This window comes from Dermacentor silvarum, chromosome 9, assembly GCF_013339745.2.
Source record: "Dermacentor silvarum isolate Dsil-2018 chromosome 9, BIME_Dsil_1.4, whole genome shotgun sequence".
NCBI lineage: Eukaryota > Metazoa > Arthropoda > Arachnida > Ixodida > Ixodidae > Dermacentor > Dermacentor silvarum.
In genome coordinates, this window is record NC_051162.1 from 13,288,137 (window position 1) to 13,310,510 (window position 22,374).

At 47.7% G+C, this 22,374-nt stretch overlaps 1 protein-coding gene across 3 annotated transcripts in view; it reads left to right on the forward strand.

The window, feature by feature from the left end:
- The first annotated feature begins 582 nt into the window (after window positions 1-582).
- The window catches only part of LOC119465145 (BTB/POZ domain-containing protein 9), an 85,010-nt gene continuing 63,218 nt past the window's right edge, over window positions 583-22,374 (forward strand). For 2 of the 3 annotated variants that reach the window (XM_037725947.2, XM_049655944.1), the window contains exons 1-3: window positions 583-745; window positions 6,849-7,103; window positions 21,787-21,916. In XM_037725947.2, the coding sequence (XP_037581875.1) occupies window positions 6,862-7,103; window positions 21,787-21,916 (372 nt within the window). In that variant the 5' untranslated portion in view covers window positions 583-745; window positions 6,849-6,861. Of the gene's footprint in view, window positions 746-768; window positions 871-6,848; window positions 7,104-21,786; window positions 21,917-22,374 lie in introns of those variants that run through there. The other variant, XM_049655942.1, reaches the window with a different exon arrangement.

The window sequence follows — 22,374 nt, forward strand, 5'->3', positions numbered from 1 at the left end:
TGGAAAATAACAAAATATAAGTAAAGAAGAGAAAGTAAAGGAATTTATTCTTAAGGCATAAATACATGTCATATGCAACTATGAACCCCATTTGATCGGTCTGAACGCAAATACCAGCGCGCGAAGTAGTACGAATGACCCTGCCGAGCAGTATCGCCAGCCGTTTCCAACAACGCGACCTTGATGTGGCCCAATCCACTTCGACCGCAGCGCCGCCCCAGTATTTTTCCACGTCGGGCGCCTCACTGCAAAGCATGCGCCGCCCCAGCCGCTCGTCCCACTCGACCATATTCTAGTACATTCTACGTTGAACCAACGCCTCCTATAAAGACTTTATAGTATCCCGCTAGTTTTACGCACCCAAAAAGCTTTTCCAGCATGAATTTATTTTAATTGCTACGCCCCAGCGACGACTTTCTCTCAGTAACAAAATTAAATCTCGAAGGTCATGCTTTTGCCAAGCTTTTGCTAAAGGCTAGTGTCCAAAGCAAGTTTTGTCATTGCCTTCGAGATTTAAGTTTGTTGGAAGCGGTCGCTGGGCACTGGATTACGAAGCCGTACGAGTCAACACCTGGCTCGGCACAGCCAATCCAGTCAAGAGCTCGCATGTTTTTTGTTTTCGCCAGTTTTCGCAGCTCCTTGCTGGTGGCTTTTGCAGATTGTGGAGCTTGATCGTGTGCCTACGAGGGAGTGTAGCTGCTTGTATTGAACTTTTATCGGCGCAGCACAGTTGGCGATTCGTATGGTAAGTGTCTCGCCGTGTTGTATGCTCAACGGCGTCGCCATGTAGTACTACAGCTGCGTCCACGGAGGCGCAGCGGCGTCTAGCCATGTTTTGATGCCCTGTCAAGTCTCGCCGCCTGTGTGATGGTATGGCAGGTCTTCGTCCGAGAAAGGCATCCGGCCTTCAAGCGCCTTCATTTCTGACTAGTACTTCCTTGTGCACAAAACGCACCGAAAAGTTCTGAACGCGCGTCTCGGAATTCGAACCACTCTCTAGAATGGCTCACGTCACCTGCAACAGCGGCTTGTAAGGGTTTCGGAAAGCGTTTGTCAACACCTTCGAAAGCGCGTGACTAGGTCACTATAGCGTGACCGAGCCTGTCATCGGGTCGTGTATCGATGTGCCTGCAGAACTTCCTTTGCTCTAAAGCCCGGGGCAGTCGCTTGAGGCGTCTGATAATTCTACCTTGAAGCACGGAAAGCAGCGCGATGGACAGAGCGTAAAGATGAGACAGACAGCGGCGTTGACTGGCAATGAAATGTTTATTAATGCGATTAGCAATTTTATCCTGCTTTAGTAACTTTGTGTCTAGCCTCGTTACGCCGCTCTACCAGTGACCAAAGTTGTCTACTAGCTTGGGACGCTAGGCATGTGGCCGCATAGACAACTTACACTTTGTGATTACATAACGCAAGCGTAAGCATTAAAATCTCTATTAATAATGGATTTCCAATAATGAAAGTATACGTATGTGCCACTACTTGAATGCCAAACGCATTAGCATAGACATCCATCCCCCAAAAATGCAAGCTGCTCGATTTTTCTTTCAAGCACCATTGTATAGGTTTTCCATCCAACACAGCGGAAACTTATCCCCGTCAAGAGCTGTCTGCACAGTTGTGCATGTTACGATGGTGCATCAAAATCAAGTGGTGAAGGTAATATTTAAAACTTCAGCTGGTTAGACAGCTGGTTGTTTGCTCATGGTGTCATTATGTCGTGATGAAGAGGGCTCACTTCTTTAATTGTTTTTCACAATGTTTTAAAATCAGGCATATTCTCCAAGTGGCTGGTTAGATTATTTTCAAGTGTACTAGACATGAAATAGTTCATGTCTGATGCTCCTGTAGAGAGTTCTAGCATCAAGTCTTTATAAGTTTGACAAAACTCGCTCCCGTTCAGCAACAACTATATGCTTCTCACAATTGTAAAGATGCAATAAATGCGGCGAAAATAAAATTTCAGTTTACAGAATTAATCAGTACCTGGAGGGGGTATGGCAGAGAAAGGTTGAGGTGAAATCACTTGGATATGAGCCATATTTCCTTTGGGAGAAGTGAAAATTTAAAAGCAGGCTTGAGCATGCATCACCACTGCTCTGTGTGCGCAAAGCTTCTGATATCGGTTGTGCGCTCTCATCACGGTAATTTGATGTAACTGGTTGCTAAAAAGCAGTCCACACCCACATTCTATGCAATGCAATACTAGGTAGCTATACCTACAGTCCTCATTCCATTGGTCATGCATGCAGTCATTTGCACAGCAATCCTTTTGTTCAACACACCTGCAAGAAAGAGGAATCTAATGCACAACATTGTATTGGCACTGAACAATATATACATATATATATTTTAAAGATACTCTTGGTCCTACCTAGAACCGAGTAGAAGTGGAGGAAGACATTATGAATTAAACACACATCACACATATTTTGCATAGAACCAAAACAACAAATAACAAGCGAGTAAAATTGCAACACTTGTTAGGCACTAATAATGCAGCAACCGGGAAGCAGCACATAAAGCACTCATATTAATTCGTGTCCCATAAATACAAAATTATTCTTCAAGATTCAATGACATAACAATACAATCGGAGACATTAACAATCCAATTGGAGCTCAACGGGTGCTGAACATAATTGTGCAGACTCAAGGCATAACACTACATGATTACATAATGCTAGGTTGTGCTTACGCAATAATTGAGAAGTAAGCAGGAGAACTCTCCCAGGTCGCCTGCCATCACAACATGTCCCGGATGCTTGTTCCAGTTCTGCACTGTTTCCAAAGTGCTGCGCTTTATTTTCCAGTTAATTTTTGCCATTGTGTATTGACTTTGTTGCATAAGCTACTTAGTTGCAACCACTGAGGAGAGACAATGGGAAAATCCACTTTAGCAGCTTTTGGTGACACAGTCATAGTGTGGCCTTCAATCACCATACTGCGGCTGAGTGGCACTTTGCGACATGACTGCCACCTCCACTTTTGACCTCCTTTATCACGTCTGCACCCGTGCCGCACTTGTTGCACATTTTGAATGGGTCATGTACAAGATGCTGTAATTAATTATTCATGCAGCTTTCGAAGAATCGAGGCTCTGAACCGTAATTATGACAGCTACCCCCCCAAAAAAAAGCACACAGCGTTTTTGTCAGTACTTCTTTAAAGCAATGCTAAAGAGAAACACTAAGTCAGTTTAGACTGATAAATTGTTATTTAAAAAAAATATTTCTGTAAATTTTGTGGTATGAGTTCAGAAGTGAAGGTGAAACTTCGATTGCTTTTTTAAAATTTCTTGCCCAAACCTTAATACCATGCAAAGGTGAGACAACATAGATTTCAAATAATTTTTTTTTGTATTTGAGCTGTATTATTGCAGTAGAAGTTCTCAAAACATGTTTAGTTGTGTTTGGCTCCATATGTTAAGAGGGGTGTGTTCTGCTTAGCTGCAGCAGAATATAGAAGAGTATGAAAAACTGTGGCAACACAGTGTGCTATTTCCAAATGCTTTTTTCTTTTATCTTTTTTTCTTCTATTTTTTGAAGCCAGCCAAGAGGCTTCTGAAGTCAACAAATAAAAAGCCTGTTTGTTGACTAAAAAAAAAAAAAAAGATTGTCATTAGCACATTGTGTTGTCATTGTCTTTGTATTCATCTATGTTGTTCTGAAGCTAACATGACAGTCTTCCTGGAGTGTCGGGAAGCCGACCATGGAGAGAAGGAAACATTTCCCTGTAGCATACCGCTATCATATCCCTCTCTATCCCATTATTTTTATTGGTGAAGAACCGCTTTTTAACGACAAAGCAGTCCTCGGTTGCTTGATCGATGTTGTGCTACATGTTATTAGCCCAATAAGTTCGTAGCGCATCCTCTCTCCAGAGGAGGTCACTGTGATAGTTTTTTTTTTTATGGCACATGCCTTCAGGCCCTTGTGTTTCAATGGCTCTGTTTAGGCACTTGTGCTTCTGGCCAATTCTTGCATCTGTTATAATTTGTAAATGGTATCATTCTTTTGCAATGTATTCTTATTGTGATAGTACACCTCATTAGTCATTGCCACAATTTTATTACATGTAGATTTTACGCACTTTACAACGACTATTTTTAGGCCCCTTTACAGCCACGTCTCATCTACTTCTCAGAATTCATTGCTCCACTCCAAACTTACTAACACTGGCATGGTGCTCTTTGGGGATACCTGGCCTTTGCGCCACTATTCAACATGCATTCATTTATAACATGTATAAGGGATGAGCCTTCGATTTCATTGAATGCAATGGATGCAGCTGTGTGATATTCATGTAGTGTTTGCCCAAATTGGAAAGTTCCTCTTCAGAGCTTTGTTTTCCTAATGAGGATTCCAAATGAGAACTCATTTAGGAGCTTATAAACTATAGCTTATGAAATCCCAACAACTCACCCAATTAGGAGGAAGCTGTAGCTAGAGTCCAACTTCAATTGCTTTATTAGAGTGCTTTTAAAATGCTGAAGTGCTCTTGTTAAACAGTTGCTGAACCAATTCAATTGACATTTTTTGCATTTAAGAGAAAGTTAAAGCTGCCGCGGTGGCTTAGCAACCTCGTGCGCTGCTAAGCACGAGGTCGTCGGATCGAATTCTGGCTGTGGCGGCCGTATTTCGAAAGGAGGAGGGGGGGGGGGAATGCAAGAACGCCCGTGTCCCATGCATTGGCGGCGCGTTAAAGATCCCCAGGTGTTCAAAATTATTTCTTAATCCGGAGTCCCCCACTAGGACATGTCTCATAATCATATTGTGGTTGTGGCAAGTAAAACCCTAGAATTCAATCCAAGCGAAAGTTAAGTTCTACCCGATACATGAAGCAGAATTATGATTTGGGATGTTGCGGCCCAAGGTAGCGTTTGGGCCAGGAATCCACCAAGCCCATTGATGAGTACGTCCAGCAGTAGGAATGAAAAAAAAGGGGGGTTTATTTTGTGGTATTTTAACACTGGCTCTAGATATGGATGCCCACTCCATCAGGAGCGTATTAAATGTCATGAGTTCACATCGGGACACGTCAGCACCATCCCACTGCACCACAGGTCTCCGCTTTCAATACCGTCATATTCCCTAGGATACTGGACTAGGGAATTTGATGACTGTAGCTCGGCCAATCACAATCGTTCATTTGTTCTCAAAATCTCACCTAGGACGTCCCACCAGACCCACCTACTCTGTTGCATCCTTGCCCCCGCGTTCTTGAATCTGCATGGCCACCTGCGAAACCGAGATTGACGCTGTTCTTACAGTAGTGGTCGACGTTGGCCCCTTTCATCAATCACTGGGCTCTCCATGATGTTCAGCTTGCAGGATTAGGGATAGTGGTCGTCGCGATAATTACTGATTCCACGGATGGTGGCGGTTGTCGCCTCGACGTGAGCTCCTTTGTTTACGTGTCATAGTCTATGACAAGTCCGGTCGCTGTTGGAGCGCGCACTGATGAATGGACTGAGTCGTGGGAAACGTCCAAGGAATGCGTTTTTCCAGGTTGAGACGTAACAGGGACCTCAAATGTTTTTACAAAGATTGCTGAAAATGGTTATACTAAAAAAAGAAATCTTAGGCACAAAATTACTCATGCGTAATTCTGAACCAAGAACAGGTATCGCAGTTTTGTAAACTGCGTCTGTTATCTTAAGTGAACAAGTTTTATATACGAGTTTACAACTTACCTACTTAGAAATGTCACAGTGTTTGCAAAGGTTTTGCAAAAGCTCTACTGTATGTTTCAGAGCGGTGTGTAATGCATCAATTTTTCCTCATTAGATGTATTATTAGGTGCAGTTTAAAGAATGATGTTGTTTTTTAATTGCTGAGTTACAGAGGTGTAAACTTGATAGTTGAGTTTTATTTTTTTATTTTTCTCAGATATTTGTAAAAAAATGATAGCTTAAATAAAGTCACAGGCCTGCGCGGCACACGCAGCACAGTCACAGCGTAAGCTGGTGGAGCGGCTCAAGAGTAGCTCCAATTTCGGCACCACGCACAACAAGGTCTTTGCGGCAAAGTGTCTTCGCCTCGATTTTGACGAGAACGACCTGAACTGTCCGCCCGGCGTCGATGGCAAGCTGCAGCTTGTAATGCTCTCTGCACAGCAGTCTGTTGAGCCCGATGATGCCTGCTTGTAGCCGCGCACCTAGCGCTACGATTCGCTTCTTCAGCAGCGATTTGTACCTTGCAAGGAGACGTCATAATGTGTACCTAAGATGTACCCAGAAGACGTGGTGCACATCTAACATCGGGATAGCGTTGATTGCGTGCCTTGTCTGAATCGCATCTTGTCGCACGCAGCGGTTCCAGGCACGTTAACTAGATGGCGCCGCCATACTGGCGGAGGCTCGGGTCGTCTGTGCCTGCGTGCCTGCCTATAAAGGGAATTTTTCTTCTGCCTGATAGCAAGCGCTTGCGTGGCTCAGTGGTAAAGTATCCAACTCCCCCGCAGTGGGCGGCCTGGGTTCGATCCCGGCGGAGAGCAGGTACTTTTTTTCGCATTTCCCGCGATAGCGGTTACACCGCCAAACGCCGGCCGCGGCATATGCCCATCGCGAACCGAAACAGCTATTGGAATGAGCCCATAACAGCTTACGCTGTAAAAATTTCCTTCCTACACAGTCACTAGGTTTTAAGTTTCTCTTTTAACTGCAACAGGCATCATCAAAATTGGTGCAGCGGCTACCAAGAAAAGCTATTTCTCCTTTCCCATGTATTTAGATAGGAGCTACGAAGGTCAAGCTTTGTCTTAAGATTCAACGCTTCATGCCTTACACGACTGTCGTGAAGAGGTGCTGTGCTCATTTCCCGTCCTTGTCCCTCGGGGGTTCAGATGCTGTGGTGAGATGGGGGACAGCCACTGCCCGGACATCGGGGGTCTGCCTGCGCCCCTGGGCCGCCCTTGTAGCCCAGCCGAGGAAACCACCGAGCCGGCCACCTACGGCGAACTCAACCACGTGGGCTGGCTGGCCGAGCACATTGGCCGCCTCTGCCTGCAGCCCGAGTACAGCGACGTCACCCTGGTCGTGGAGGATGTCCGGCTGCCCGCCCACCGGCTTGTGCTGGCTTCCTGCAGCAGTTACTTCCGGTGAGCACTGCCTCGGTTGGACACCAAGAAATCAGTAACACATCCTCTGATTAGAGGCTGCTGCTGCTGGCGGGATAAGTGCATTTCGTAGAGCACGCATCTCAGGGCCCTTGGATTATATATAGTCTTGGTGAGGTGATAGTGTTACTGGCACTGACACATTTTAGTTTAGCATCCCTTCGTATCCCTTCGTATCTTTTTTTGTAGCACACCTCACTAATCATTGTCATAGCATTAATAAATGTATCTTTTATGGACTTTACAGCGGCTGTTTTTAAGCCTCTATACAGCCATGGTACATATACCCACCGAAAGTCCTTGCTCCAATGAAAACTCATGATCATCTGCTTGGCTCTCTTGCCATACCTGGACCTTGCGCCTTTAAAGCCTACACATCATCATGCATTATTTTATTTTGTGATGCACTGCCAATAGCAGAGCTGCTAAAAAATACTAAAATGCATTGAAAAACACTAGAAATTGTTTGATTTCTCCACATGTTGATCATTTATTAAAGACTTGTGGGCTTCGTTTTGTAGGTTCGCTGTGAACAAGTACTCTGTTCTGTAGTCACACCGAAAATTATCTGCGTCACGGGCACAAAGAAGTGTTTATGATGTTTATTCACAAAGCATTGATATATAGTGACAGCTAAATTTTGTTAGACATTAGTCCTATAAGTTGGTGTTGCTGCTGCACTGCTAGGTCCATATAAATCGTTAGGTCCAAAAATTCAAAAATCAGGTTACAAAATCACTCAGCAACGGTATTTCTATTCTTTTCAAATCAATTTTGCCCTAAGCTAGATGCAATTGCAAAAAAGTGAACTGATTCACTTGAATAGAGCAATTGTAAACAAGCACTAAAAAAAAAAAAATACGGCATTTTACAATAAAATGATAAAAGTTGGCAGGTATGCAATGGTATTGCACTATCAACCCTTGGCAGTCATGAGCCTTTACCCACATTGGTTATCATCATCATCAGCCTATATTTATGTCCACTGCAAGACGAAGGTCTCTCCCTGCGATCTCCAATTACCCCTGTCTTGCACTAGCTGATTCCAACTTGTGCCTGCAGATTTCCTAACTTCATCACCCCACCTAGTTTTCTGATGTCGTCGACTGTGCTTCCCTTCTCTTGGTATCCATTCTTCAACTCTAATGGCCCACCGGTTATCCATCCTACGCATTACATGGCCTGCCCAGCTCCATTTTTCTTTTTCTTAATGTCAGCTAAAATATCGGCTAAGCCTGTTTGCTCTCTGATCCATTGAAACATTGATACATTGGTTGTACCAGTCAGGAGCTATCTCACATGACTTAGACGCATAGCGAGTGATGTATTTCTGAATATTTTCTTTATTCCTGAAGCTCTTGTGCACTGTACAGCCTTCATCCAATATCACTTGGGTGATTCCCTCAAGAAGCGTATTTTTCTGGGGTCGTCATCATCACTTTCTTTTTAAGTGCTCTCATCCAAAAATATTTGCCGAATGTGTGCAAGTGGGCTAATTCCTCCTTGGCTCAAAAATCATCTTCAGATTCTCTAGACTCATGCAAGTGCGAGCGAGTATAGAGACTTAGTTTCCCGTCTGTAGCATATTTTTTGTTTGTTTGTGAGTTATGATACCTCAAGCATTATTTCTTCCATTTTTTTTTTTCATTCCTATAATTAGTGCTGCCTGCAGTGATTTCTGTTCCTCTGCTGCCGTACTTTATTACTTATGATTGCTTTTAGTGCTTGTGATCTGTCATGTTCTTTCTTTCCTCCTTCCTCCCTATCTTTCATTTCTATGTGTGTGTGCTTTTTTTGGCATTTGGCAGTGGCCAGCCTGCTCCTTACTTTTTTTTTTTCTGTCAATTGTGTATACAGTCAAACCTCGATGTAACATAGTTGTACTTGGAGTGAAAAACTTTGTTAAATCATGAATTTTGGTTATTCGGGGTTTTAAAGTTTCAACATTAAAAACAACTTCACTAATTTCCAGGGCATTCCTGGTGCATAATACCATATTGTAAGTAATCACTTATAAATGAATCACAAGAAGGTCGGGCCATACTAGCACAGTCATGAACGGCAGCGAATGCAGTGCAAATCGCGCTGAGAGCAATGCATAAATGTGGCTCACGGTGTCTGAGATTTGCGTGTGTTGCATCGCGTGGCGCCGTAAATTTTAGACGCCATGGCTGACCGTACTTAGTGCCCACATCCATCATCATTGCTTCTATCATTTGTGGCAAAATTTGTGGCATCATTGTGGCATCATTTGTGACAAATTAAAAATGCAAAAAGATAACGAGTATTCGTCCTGAGCAAATATAGACAAAAAAGAATTGACAGTTTTGCAAAAAGGCACTGATGGTAATAGCAAAGAGACAACTACACAAAGTAAGGTTCGTAGTTTTATCGGTGTCATGCGAACTCAGGCAAACATGAACAGATCTCGCTCGATGACCACGAACTCGGTGTCACAACGTAAATGAATGCTTCCCACGGTGTTTCGGAAATAGAGATTACGCAACCACCAACAATAGATGCATGACAACACAATGCGCATCAAAGCACCAACCGTTTTGGCTTCGACCTTTGCACTTGCCGCAGATTACTTCCAAGATACGGCGCATGGTCCGCTTGCAAGGAGGAGACGTGGGTGTTAGGGAAAGAGGGCAAATAGGCGCGCAGGCCGGCCCCTCCCCAGCGTGTGCTTGATTACGTTCACTATCTCCCCATCACCCTTGCACAGAATGAATTGTCAGCTCTCATGTTTATCCGAGCGCTGTGAGCTGCCGTGTGCCCCATGGCCTCCGCAAATTCTTTACTAGCAGTGTATTGAAATACAACGAACACTCGCCAATGGAAATACATGTATTGGAAAATAAAACTTGATGTTTCAAGTCTACAGAAGGCGCGATCAAACAGTGATGACACGACCGAGCGCTTATGGCCCTTTGGGTGTATGGAAAGGAAATTGAGGTATTTTCCCGTGTGCGTGGGCTTTCGATATACCGTTGTGGCGAAACCTTTATCCATGCGTTTCATGAGAACATCAAGGAAAGCTATGCGGCTGCTCTCTTCATATTCCACCATAAACTGGATACTGGGCTTGAATGAGTTCAGGTGGGCCAGGAACTTTTGGACATCACTGCGGCGAATAACACAAAAACAGTCGTCTACGTAACGGACGAAGAATTTTGGAGCAGGGGAGAAAGACGACAAAGCGGTATCCTCGATGTCCTCCAGCGCTAAATTAGCGCACACGACTGATACAGAAGCCCCCATGGCGGTCCCGAAGACTTGTCGGTAGAAAGGCTTATTGAATACAAAGTACATATTTTTGAGGCAGAACTCCATCAAACGACATAAGTCATCGACGTGAATAGGCGGGTGAGAGGGCAAAGAGGGATCCCGTTCCAGTGCTTCTCTGCTACATTGTATTTCAAAATCGACAGGCATGCACGTAAACACAGTTTACGTCAAATGAGACTATGATGTGGTCTTCGTCGATTGTACACTCTTTTAGCCTTTCCACGAAATGTCTTGAGTCTTTAACAAACATAGAAGTTTTTCCAACTAGTGGGCATAGTATACTGTGAAGGTAGCCGGATAACCTGTGAAGGAGGTGAACGGGTGAAGTCGACAATCGGTCTCAGGGGCATGTCAGGTTTGTGCACTTTCGGCAGACCATAAATTGCCGGCGTAAACCCGTTATGACATAGCAGTTTGTAGTAAAGGTGCTTTCTCTCAGGTAGCATGAACTGGAAGACATTGAACAAAAGTTTCTGCAGCTCACCTTCGATTTTTCTAGTTGGGTCGCGTTTTTCATCGTCCTGAAGCAGGTCCTTCATCTTTTAGACGTAGTCAGTGCGGTCAAGAACAACGGTTGCATTCCCTTTATGCGCAGGGAGAATAGCTATCTTTTCGTTCTCCTTCAACCGTTTCAAGGCCTGCCTTTCTGGCAACGTCAACGGGTTTCCCTTAGCAGACCGTAGTTTGGAGAGAACACCAATGGCCCGAACTCTTGCCTCGTCTTGCTTCTTTGGATCAACCAGGCGCACTGCTTGTTCGACGGCACAGGTCATCTTAGCTACGTCCGGTAGCGCGCCTGTGTTGAAGTTGAGGCCTCGGTTCAGAAGGCTTTGTTCAGCATAATCAAGCTTGTGTGAGGAAAGGTTGTGCACACTTGTCACTCCCCTGGCTCTTGCGGGAACACTCGTGTGTGCTGCCAAAAGAAAACTTACTTTCTTGAGACTGACGTTTTCTTTCTTGAGTTCCGGCGGGGACACTGTTGGCATGAAGCACAATGTCGAAGTAGTCACTGGGTAGGGCAGTTTGAAGGGCACGTCCTAAGAAGAAAATTTTGTTTTCCAGTCGCTTGATAGTGGCTTTCATTTCCATAATACGTGCCTGCAGTAGATGTCATTCGGCCTGGGCAATGACGTGTCTTCTGAACGAAGTTTTCACTAAAATTGGCAGCTGCAGTGATTTCGGTATTACACCGTAGCTTTTGCACCGGAAATTGAACTGGATGTGGCTTTGAAAGGATGCTAGCCTTGTCTTCTGGTAGACGAACTTTCGTATTTCTGTCAATGTAGGAGTGCCGGGTTTCTTGCGAAGGTTTACATAATCCAGAGTTTGACAGAAACCCGTCTGGCAAGGAATGAGCATAGTGAAATAAAATGAACACTCGCCAATGGAAATACGTGTATTGGAGAATAAAACTTGACGTTTCGAGTCCCGTACGGGACCCTCGATCACAATGAAACCAAACGTGGTGGCTCTTGTTTAAATATGGGATAGATGGCGTAGTGCGTGTGTGTAAATTTCTGGCAGATTCTCACGTGTCCTGTTTATCGCATGTTGCGTCGTCTGAATGTGCAGCGATTCAAGCATGAGTCTTGCAGACAGTTTCTTCTCTGTGGCCATTATGAATGCCGATTCCCAGTCTATGCAGTGACCGGTGTTCTCGTGGTGTTCTGATAAAGCATTTGAAGATGAATTGCCCTTGGCGACATCATACTGATGCTGTTTTATGCGTTTTTTGAAGTTACCGGTCTCGCCGACATAGGTTGCGTCACAATCTCTGCACGGTATTTTACACACAACACCGGGGTACCTCGATCGTTCTAAGGCGTTATTTATGTGCATCATTTGACCATGTAAGTTGCTTGACGGGACATGCGCAACCTATGTGGCAAATGGTGCAGAGGCACTTCCTGCCTAGGTCCTGGCACCATGTGCACTTTGACGGCTTTTTGCCGCTCAAACTTTTAATGCGGAAGGACACTTAAAATAACTTTTGCCTTGGCCAACATTTTTATAGTCTTTTTGCTATATTTATTAGCCATACAGACTCCAAGTACGTGCTTGAAATGGCAAAAACTTCGTTAAATCGAAATCATGTCATGAAATTAATTAAATTGCAAGAAAAAGTATATGGTTTTTGATGGAACTAAGCTTGGGGAAGGACAATAGTTTTTTACATTGTGAATTTCTTTAAATTGAGTTTAATTATATTGAGGTTTGACTGTACATGTTTAATTATTAATAAATACTGCATTTGCTTGAATCTAGGTTGTGACCTCTTTTACACAAAAACTTTATGAAAGTCAGGGGTCAGCTTAGATCAGGTCGTGGGTTCTCAAAGTGGGTTCCGCAGGCCCCTGCTCGGGCTTCCGCGAGTCACTGATAAATTTTCCGTGGTCCCGCACTCGCCAGGTGGCTAAAACGGCGAACATGAGGTGCGCTCGATCCAAAGAGCCTCCATTGGCAAAAACCTAGAGTGTCAAAAAGCACATCACAATGCGTAACGGCAACACACGAACTGCACAATAATTCCGCAATAAATCCGCAAGCAGCTTATAGCCACCCAACCTCACAAAACGGGCAGCCATGGGCAGCGTGCCTAAGCTTTCGCACTTGAATCTCAGAGGCCATAACTTACCACCATGCGCATTTCTCCCGTTTATAGATAGGGTAGGTGCCGATAGCGTGTGCACTGACGTATACGTCGGAGGAATGAAAAAGTTTATGCGCCCCGCACTGCAAATCGCACCACAAAAGAGCAAAAATGGTGATAGTGTCCAAAAACAAAGCGGTGCAGTTCGCATTGCTATAGTCCTCAGCGACAATTGTACGCGATATGTGACAGCAACGCCCAAACGCTTCGTGCCTAATTGTGCCCTCATAGCCTTTATTCTGGCGTTAATCGCTGTGCTTAACAGTGCGTGCCTTCATAAGTGCGCATTCGCCATCTATGATTGCGTCGATAGCCACCACAGTTTCGTCTGCAGCGCTTGCAGCAAACAGTAGTCTTGTTATGACTGTGCGTGCGTCGGCCACGTCGGCTGCGTGCCTTCACAACAGCGTAGTCGCCATCCATGATCGTCGATAGCTACCGCGGTTTTCTTGCACTCTTGTTGCAGCAAACGGTAGTTTTGTTTTGACTTGGTGCGTGCGTCGGCCACCTGCCTTCTGAACTGCAAGGTTGCCATCCATGATCGCGTCGATAACGCCCGCGATTTCGTCCGCAGTGGTTGCAAGCAGTAATTTCGCTTTGACTCTGTGCAAAGCTGTCGAAGATGATGAACACCAGCTACAACGCGATGGACGGACAATTTGTTGGCGACCAGCTCACTAGCGAAAAAAATAATCGGGATGTGCACGCGGTAGTGAAACACTTGTCTCAGGTGAAGATGCTCGCCGCGCTGTGAAGGAAGTCGCGAGGCCTTCGCCGCTGCTAGCTCTAATTAGTCATGAGATGACGAGAATTTCAGCTTATGCACTGGTCTTGTGCAAAATAGAAACAAGACTTGCTAATTCATTCATTAAATAAAAACACGTTGACGTAGTAAGCATTCATTTGTTGTTTTCTTGATACCCTGGATAGTTCGACATTCGGTTAATTAGGACATTTTAATTCAGTTAATTCATGGGGGGATGGTTCCTTGGCACTTCGTGGAGCTTAGCAGGGTTCCCTGGTACGAACATGCTTGAGGACCCCTGGTTTAGGTGATAATGTATGGGTACAACTGCCACACTCTTAATGTCGCCTTGAGTTTACAATATTCTGGACACTATATATTGCACCATAACCTCCAAAACTTGTCAGCACACCATCAGAAGATGGCTGCAGGCATGTTGCTGTGCGCCATTTTGTTTCAAGATAGTGTGTTGTCGTTAGTGAGTGCAGTACACTCTGGGAAGAAATACGTGATAACGAGGCCAGCAGTGTTGATAAAGACGATGAGCAAACATTGTACATCTTTGCGATGAGCAGGTAAATCTGTAGCAAAATAAAGGCAGTGGATTGGCTTGTTTGTTGTTTTTTGTTTGGCTTGCATTGAAGTGAAGTTTTTTTTTTTACCTTTCGAATTTTGTGGTATAGCTGAGATTTGAGTAAATACAGTAATGGATGATGTGGTTGATGTAGTCAACCACATTTTTCGAACTCCCCAGGGGCCATGAAAACATCCGAAAAATCGGGCAGTCCGAAAAAAATGAATGCATGCCTTTTATTGCATCCAAGGGCTCAAATCGCCACAGGCATGTGCAAAATTGCTCTGAAGGCCTGCCAATACACTTATTAGGTGTATCATAGCTCGTGCTGTGATAGGAGAGGGCGGGTGCTCGCGTGTATAATTAAGGAATACGTACTGTGTCCCGTGACAATTGCCCCTTCCCCTTCTTGGTATGCTTCACTGCGTAACAATGATGTATTGAGGAGAAGCTGGCTTTAGGGAACTGTCATTATGCAACGCGCCGTGCTTTCGGAGCTTCAAAGCCATTGGCGAGGATTATAAAGGCGGAGTCGGCGCCATTGCTAACAGTGGTGAATTGTTCCAATGAAAAAAATGTCACAGTTTCGCCCTAAGGGCGAAGCAATGAATGCGATAGCAACACAACAATGTCATACGAAGGAAGGTGAGCGGCTTTGGTAGCAATATGAATTGTAGTAAACATGAGCTGATTAAGTAAGCAGGTGTGCTGCGGCGTAAGTAGACCGACATGAAGAGAGACTCGATGACCACGAGAAGGCGCGTGTGAAACGGTGGTGTTGATGAGAAGCGCTACCCGTGGGCAGCACGTGCGAAGGGACACACCTGTAGCGCTGCACTGCCGATCCGGGCAGCATTGCATGTGTAGCATGCGTTGGAAAATGTGGCCCGACTATTACTAAATGAATGAACAAGCGTGGTGTGAGCGTGCACAAACACAAATAAATCACACTGAATGACTGAAGACAACGACTGTCAAAACGCTGGCAGCAAGCGCATACGCCGCAGCGGGTGAAGGTAAAGCTTTAGGCGAAGGTGCGTGCGGTCTATCGCTTCAACGGAAACTGAGCGGCGAATGCACAGCGCATAGAAAGGTCAGAGCCGTGTGGAGATAAGAGACGGTGCGGGCGAGTGACAAGCGCGGTTGTTGGCAGAGTAGAAGTACACCCCCCCCCCTCCCCCGCTCCATCCGACGCTGGCTTCCCGCTTCCTTGCTTGCGCGTGGGAGATTGAGTGCGTTCGCTCTCCGTGATAGTGCGCGTCCCCGCATGCTTCCGCTCGGGCATACGGCGCGCGGCGAAGATTTTATCTATACGGAACCTCACGGCGACGACGACGGCGACGGCAGAAATCCGGTTGAAGTGTCCATATGGTCACGAGCCTCGAGAAGTAGCCCTGAAGGTTTAATAAACCTAGAGCAGCTGGATCTTGGAAGACGCGACCGTCGGGGCTGGCTCGAGCAGAGAAGGAGCGCGCGGTCTTCTTTCTTCTCTTGGGCTCGACCCACTCTTGCCCTCGACCCACTACCTACGGGTGGCAATATCCCCCCTTCCGAACAAAAGCATCGCCTCGATGCTAAAAAAAAAAAAAAAGGCGTTGAAGACAAAGAAGAGGAAGGCAGGCAAAGCGAAAGTACAAAAAAAAAATGTAGCCGTCACGCCGGCACAGTCAATGAACGAAGCAAGCTCCCAAAGATAAATGAAAAGTAGAAACAAAGAAGGGAATGAGAGAAAAAAAATGAAAAAAAAAAAAATACGGACGCGCAATGTACGGCTTCATGCGCACAACATGAACTATGTCTGAGGTCGGTTGTCTTTGTGTCCTACTCCGTGTCTGCGATGTTGTGTCCGGAACAACTTCGTAGTTTACGTCACTGACGCGGCGGAGCACTTTATACGGACCGAAATACCGGCTCAGAAGCTTTTCACAGAGGCCACGACGGCAAACGGGGGTCCACACCCAAACTTGGTCTCCGGGGTTGTAGGACACGTCCCTGTGGCGGATGTTGTAGCGTCGTGCGTCTGCCTGCTGCTGCTGGCCGATATGCAGCCGCGCGAGCTGCCGAGCTTCCTCAGCACGCTCTGCAAATTCCTCGGCGTCAGTTGTCAATTGGTCAGCGTCTTGACACGGCAGCATAGCGTCCAGCATCGTCTGGACTTCGCGACCGTAGAGAAGGCGAAAGGGCGTGAAGCGCGTCGTCTCTTGCACGGCGGTGTTATACGCGAAGGTCACGTAAGGCAAGATCAGATCCCATGTTTTGTGTTGAACGTCGATGTACATTGCGAGCATGTCTGTGACAGTCTTATTCAGTCGATCGGTAAGTCCGTTGGTCTGCGGATGGTACGCGGTCGTCTTGCGATGCCTGGTGTTGCTCAATTCAAAAACTTCGTCCATAAGCTGCGCTGTGAAAGCTGTCCCTCTGTCGGTTATTACAGTGGAGGGAGCACCGTGACGCAAGACGATGTGGCGCATGAAGAACTGCGCTACCTCTGAGGCCGTGGCTCGTGGGATCGCCTGCGTCTCAGCATAGCGTGTTAAATAATCAGTCGCGACGATCACCCATTTGTTACCGTCGGCCGAGAGAGGAAACGGTCCGAGAATGTCCATGCCGACTTGGTCGAAAGGCGTGTGAGGTGCTTCAATTGGCTGAAGTAAGGCAGCCGGTTTAACGGATGGTGTCTTGCGGCGCTGGCATTCACGGCAGCCTTTAACGTACTGTTTGACGCTTGCTGAAAGCCCGGGCCAATAGTACATTTCGCTTACTCTAGCGAGTGTTCGTGAAAAGCCTAAATGACCAGATGTCGGTTCGTCATGGCAAGCGAAGAGGATGTCGTCGCGCATGTCCCTTGGAACCACCAGGAGGTAAGCACGGCTGGTCGAACGAGCATTCTTCTTATAAAGCACGTTGTCTCGCAGACAGAAGGACATCAGCGAGCGGGACAGATGGCGTGGTATGGTTGTGTCGCGGCCCTCTAAATGATCGATGATCGGTCTAATCTCAGCGTCGTCACGCTGCCGTCTGCTCAAGTCCGACGAACTAATGGCGCCCAGGAAGCCGTCATCATCCTCTGTTTCCTGACTGGCAGGATCAATGGGTGCGCGGGACAGCGTGTCAGCGTCTTCATGCTTACGGCCAGACTTATAAACGATGGTAATGTCAAATTCCTGTAGCCGCAAGCTCCACCGTGCCAGTCGTCCTGAAGGGTCGCGCATGCTTGCCAACCAACAGAGGGCATGGTGGTCCGTCACTACTTTGAAGGGACGACCATAGAGATAGGGGCGAAACTTGATGATCGCCCACACGACCGCGAGGCACTCTTTCTCCGTAGTCGAATAATTCGCCTCGGCACGGGACAGGGAGCGGCTGGCATACGCTATAACTCTTTCCACTCCATCTTGAAGCTGGACGAGCACTGCGCCAAGGCCAATGCTGCTGGCGTCGGTATGCACCTCAGTATCAGCATCATCGTCAAAATGTGCAAGAACGGGTGCTGACTGCAGGCGCTGTCGTAATTCAGCAAAAGCCGCCTGTTGCTCATTATGCCACTCAAATGGCGTATCGTCCCTCGTAAGGCGTGTCAGGGGTTCCGCTATCTTCGAAAAGCCTTTAATAAACCGGCGATAGTAGGCGCACAAACCCAGGAAGCGCCGGACGGCCTTCTTATCGGCAGGAGCTGGAAACGCGGCCACAGCGGCAAGCTTGTCGGGATCGGGTCGGACCCCTTTGGCGCTTACTACATGCCCGAGGAACTTGAGCTCTTCGTAACCAAAGTGACACTTTTCGGGCTTAAGTGTGAGGTCTGCCGATCGGATGGCTTCTAGCACACTGCGTAGGCGGTGAAGATGCTGCTCGAACGTTTCAGAGAAGATGACCACATCATCCAGGTACACAAGACAGGTCTGCCACTTCAGTCCAGTAAGGACAGTGTCCAACATTCGCTGGAAAGTAGCCGGGGCTGAACACAAGCCAAAAGGAAGCACTCGAAATTCATAGAGCCCATCTGGAGTCACAAAGGCTGTTTTCTCGCGGTCGCGTTCGTCTACCTCGATTTGCCAGTACCCGCTTTTTAAATCGAGCGAAGAAAAATAGTGGGCACGCCGTAGTCTATCTAACGAGTCGTCGATACGCGGCAGTGGGTACACGTCCTTTTTAGTCACGTTGTTGAGCTTGCGGTAGTCGACACAGAAGCGTAGCGTTCCGTCTTTCTTTTTGACAAGAACGACCGGAGACGACCACGGGCTGTTAGAAGGTTCGATGACGCCATCGTCAAGCATCTCACGGACTTGCGTACGTATGGCTTCGCGTTCTTTTGCCGACACGCGGTAAGGCTGCTGGTGTATCGGGCGTGCGTCTTCGTACGTGATGATCCTGTGTTTAGTGATCGAAGTCTGGCGTACCTTGGAAGAATGTGCGAAGCAGGTCCTGAATTCAAGCAAGAGCTTGCGCAGTGCTGTCTGGCTATCGGTGGACAGTTCAGAATTGATGTCGAGATGGCCCAGAGACGTGTCTGCTGTCTCCACTACTTCTGACGTGAAGCAGTTGTTAACGTTTGCTACTGCGTCAGCAAACGCTAACGAAGTGCCGCGGAACAGGTGTCGGTGCTCGTAGCTAAAGTTGGTAACAAGCAATTGCGAATAACCAGCACGAATCTGTATAACACTTCGAGGCACACAAACACCTTGCTTCAGTAGGTGTTCCAAGTTACTTTCGGCCACCGCTTCGCCATCGCGTAAGCCACGGCATGTAACGTCGACGAGGACACTGGCTCGTGGAGGAAGCGTGACACTGTCTGCCGAAACACGAAGTACGTCATCGCGCCGTTGGCCGTCTTGCACGTCGATTGCTCGTGCGGCAGAGAAAGTGATACGACGCTCTTGCAGATCGATAATCGCGCCGTACTCCTGCAGGAAGTCAACCCCAAGAATAACGTCGCGGGAGCATTCGCGTAAGACAAGGCAGCTCGCAACGAATGTAGATCCTTGAATCTCAACTCTAGTCGTGCAGGCGCCCAGCGGAGTAACGACGTGGCCGCCAGCCGTCCGAATCTGCGAGTTATGCCAGGGCGTGATCACTTTCTTCAGCTGCGTTACTATTTTCCTGCTTAGTATGGTGTAGTCTGCGCCGGTGTCCACTAAAGCACTCACGGCATAACCGTCAATGGTCACTGGTATATCGAGCGAAAGCCGGTCGTCTCGTTCAGCTGCAGGTGATGGCGGATCGGTATGTTTCCGTAACTGCGTCCGTCGGAGGTCTTCAGCGCTTCGACCGTCAGCGACCTCGCCCCCAAAGATCGCCTCAGTTAGTTTTCCCGGCGGGGACTGGTCGACCGCTCGGGAGAATAGCGCTGGGGCGGAGGTGAAAATCGTCTGGGAGACGGCGATCGCGACTGCCGCCTGGCAGGCGGTGGCAAGCGCTGCTCGGAGAGGTAGTCCTCAATGTCCCGGGGTCGCTGGCCGTATCGGGGTGGCGGCGAGTATGCGGAAAAGCCGCGAATCCCAAGGCGCCGGTATGGGCACTGGCGGTACAGGTGGTCAGCTTCACCGCAGTGGAAGCACAGAGGCCGATGATCGGGTGTGCGCCAAACATCCGACTTCCGAGAGGGCGGGCGTCTGTCGTCGACGTAGCGAACCGCTTGCTCCGAATGGTGGGCAAATGGAGCGGCATGAACAACCGGCGGCGGTGTATACCCAGCGTCGTAGTACGACATCGGCTGCGCCGACTGAATTGACACCGTAGGAGGAGCACGAACGAACCGCGGCGGAGAGGGAGAAGGGCACTTCAGGGCTTCCGCGTAGGTCGCACGCGGATATTCAACAGGTACTGCCGCAGCGTTAGCAGGAGGCGAGGTGTCACGGAGCGCCTGGTGCACTTCGTCCTTGATAATGCTCGCTATGGAGCTTACCGTAGGGTGCGGTGTTACGGCGGCCTTTTGCAACTCTTCACGCACGACAGAGCGGATGAGTTCTCGCAGACAGTCACCGTTGCTTCCTATGGCCGTGAAAATGTCAGCAGCAGACATGCTGTTCGCTTGCCGCTCATACATGTTCGAGCGATGCAGAAGCATCTTTTCCATAGTCACGGCCTCGGACAAGAACTCCGCGACCGTCTGCGGAGGGCTCCGTACGAGGCCAGCGAAGAGTTGCTCCTTGACCTCGCGCATCAGATGACGTAACTTCTTCTCCTCCGTCATTTTTGGATCGGCCCGTCGGAAGAGGCGCGTCATGTCTTCGACGTAAGTGGTCACAGTTTCGTTTGGCAACTGGACGCGGGCCTGAATCGCACGTTCCGCTCGTTCGTGGCGATCAGGACTGGTGTATGTCTCCAAAAGCTGACGACAAAACTCGCGCCACGACGTCAGTTGCCCCTCGCGGTTCTGAAACCACGTACGCGCGCCATCCTCCAGGTAGAAGTAGACGTGTCGGAGTTTCTCCGTGTCGTTCCATTCGTTCACGGAGGCCACTGCGCTCGTATTCGACCATCCAGTCTTCGACGTCTTCGCACACTGTGCCATGAAATGTCTTCGGGATCCATGGGCTCTCAAGTGTGTAACGATTCGACATCGTGCTTCCCGTACCAGTTGGGGCGGTTTGAAGAGAAGCGCTGGTCATACCGGTTGATGTGGTGGCAACTGTAGCGTTGACGACTTCTGGAGACAGTCCCCTGATCCTGCGGCTGGCCCGATGCACGGAAGTGTCGACAGGCACTGGATTCGTAGTGCGGATCCTTGGAGGGGTCTGCAACATCCGTGAAGACGCTTACCCAGCACCTCCACCAGTTTGTCACGAGCCTCGAGAAGTAGCCCTGAAGGTTTAATAAACGTAGAGCAGCTGGCTCTTGGAAGACGCGACCGTCGGGGCTGGCTCGAGCAGAGAAGGAGCGCGCGGTCTTCTTTCTTCTCTTGGGCTCGACCCACTCTTGCCCTCGACCCACTACCTACAGGTGGCAATATAATTGCTATCGCAATAAAACATGGCACCGAACAAATAGAAGCTTAATGGTGAAAGTTGAAGTAGCTAGGCCTAGCATTGCTGCAGTGGTGGCTACGGCTGCCAGCAGATCTGCGTACGAGGGCACTGGTTTGAGGTGGCGAGATAATCAAAATAGCGGGGCTGGTTGCTACGATTAATGCCGTTTCGGACCTGCAGTCATGGCAAAAAGTCTGGAAAATCGGACGGCAAAGGTTTTTGTGTCCAAACTTTCAGACGTTTTCATACATTAACTAGATCTATGGGGTACATGGCGGTCTCATGAAGACATACAAATTATCGGGCATGTCCGTACAGAAAATCGGTCGTTGACTGTATTGTGCTCTGGTATTCTTGTGTTGCGTGTTTTCTGTGCAACTTGCACGCTGCCTATTCCCAGGGCTGCCTATTGTGTGATGATACAGTGTGGTTGCCTGCAGGGCGCTGCTGTATGGTGGCATGCGAGAATCAAAGGAGCAAGAGGTGACGCTGCAAGACACGCCCCTACGAGCCTTCCAGCTGCTTCTGCGCTACATCTATACGGGCCAGCTCAGGCTGGCCGGACTACAGGTCAAGACACCTTCAGCTCTTGTTTGAGGCATGGGGCACTGGCATTACTCCCATTATCTTAGTGGGAAATACTCAAGTTTGTGCAACCATTTATTGCAACATCCTACAAAACGCAAACATCTCGTGGGTTATTAATTCTGCTGCACTTGTCTGCAAGCGACTTAATGGTAGAAGGATTGCCACATTTTTTCGAATGTGAGGCAAGCTTTTTTCCCAGAATTTTTTGCCTCGAAAGCCCCCGCCTTATATGCGAGGTTGATAGATTCAGTTACTGTTTTAGTATGGCAGCAGCAGCACATTTCTGGCAATCCAAATTTTAGACAGCAGCGCAAGTTGTAGCAACTGATAAATCTTGGCAGGGCAGGTAGTACTCTATTTTTGCGCATATAAGCCACACCGAGAATTAAAAAAATTTAGTGGTAATGTTTATAATCACCTTGAAGTGGAACCTTCACGGC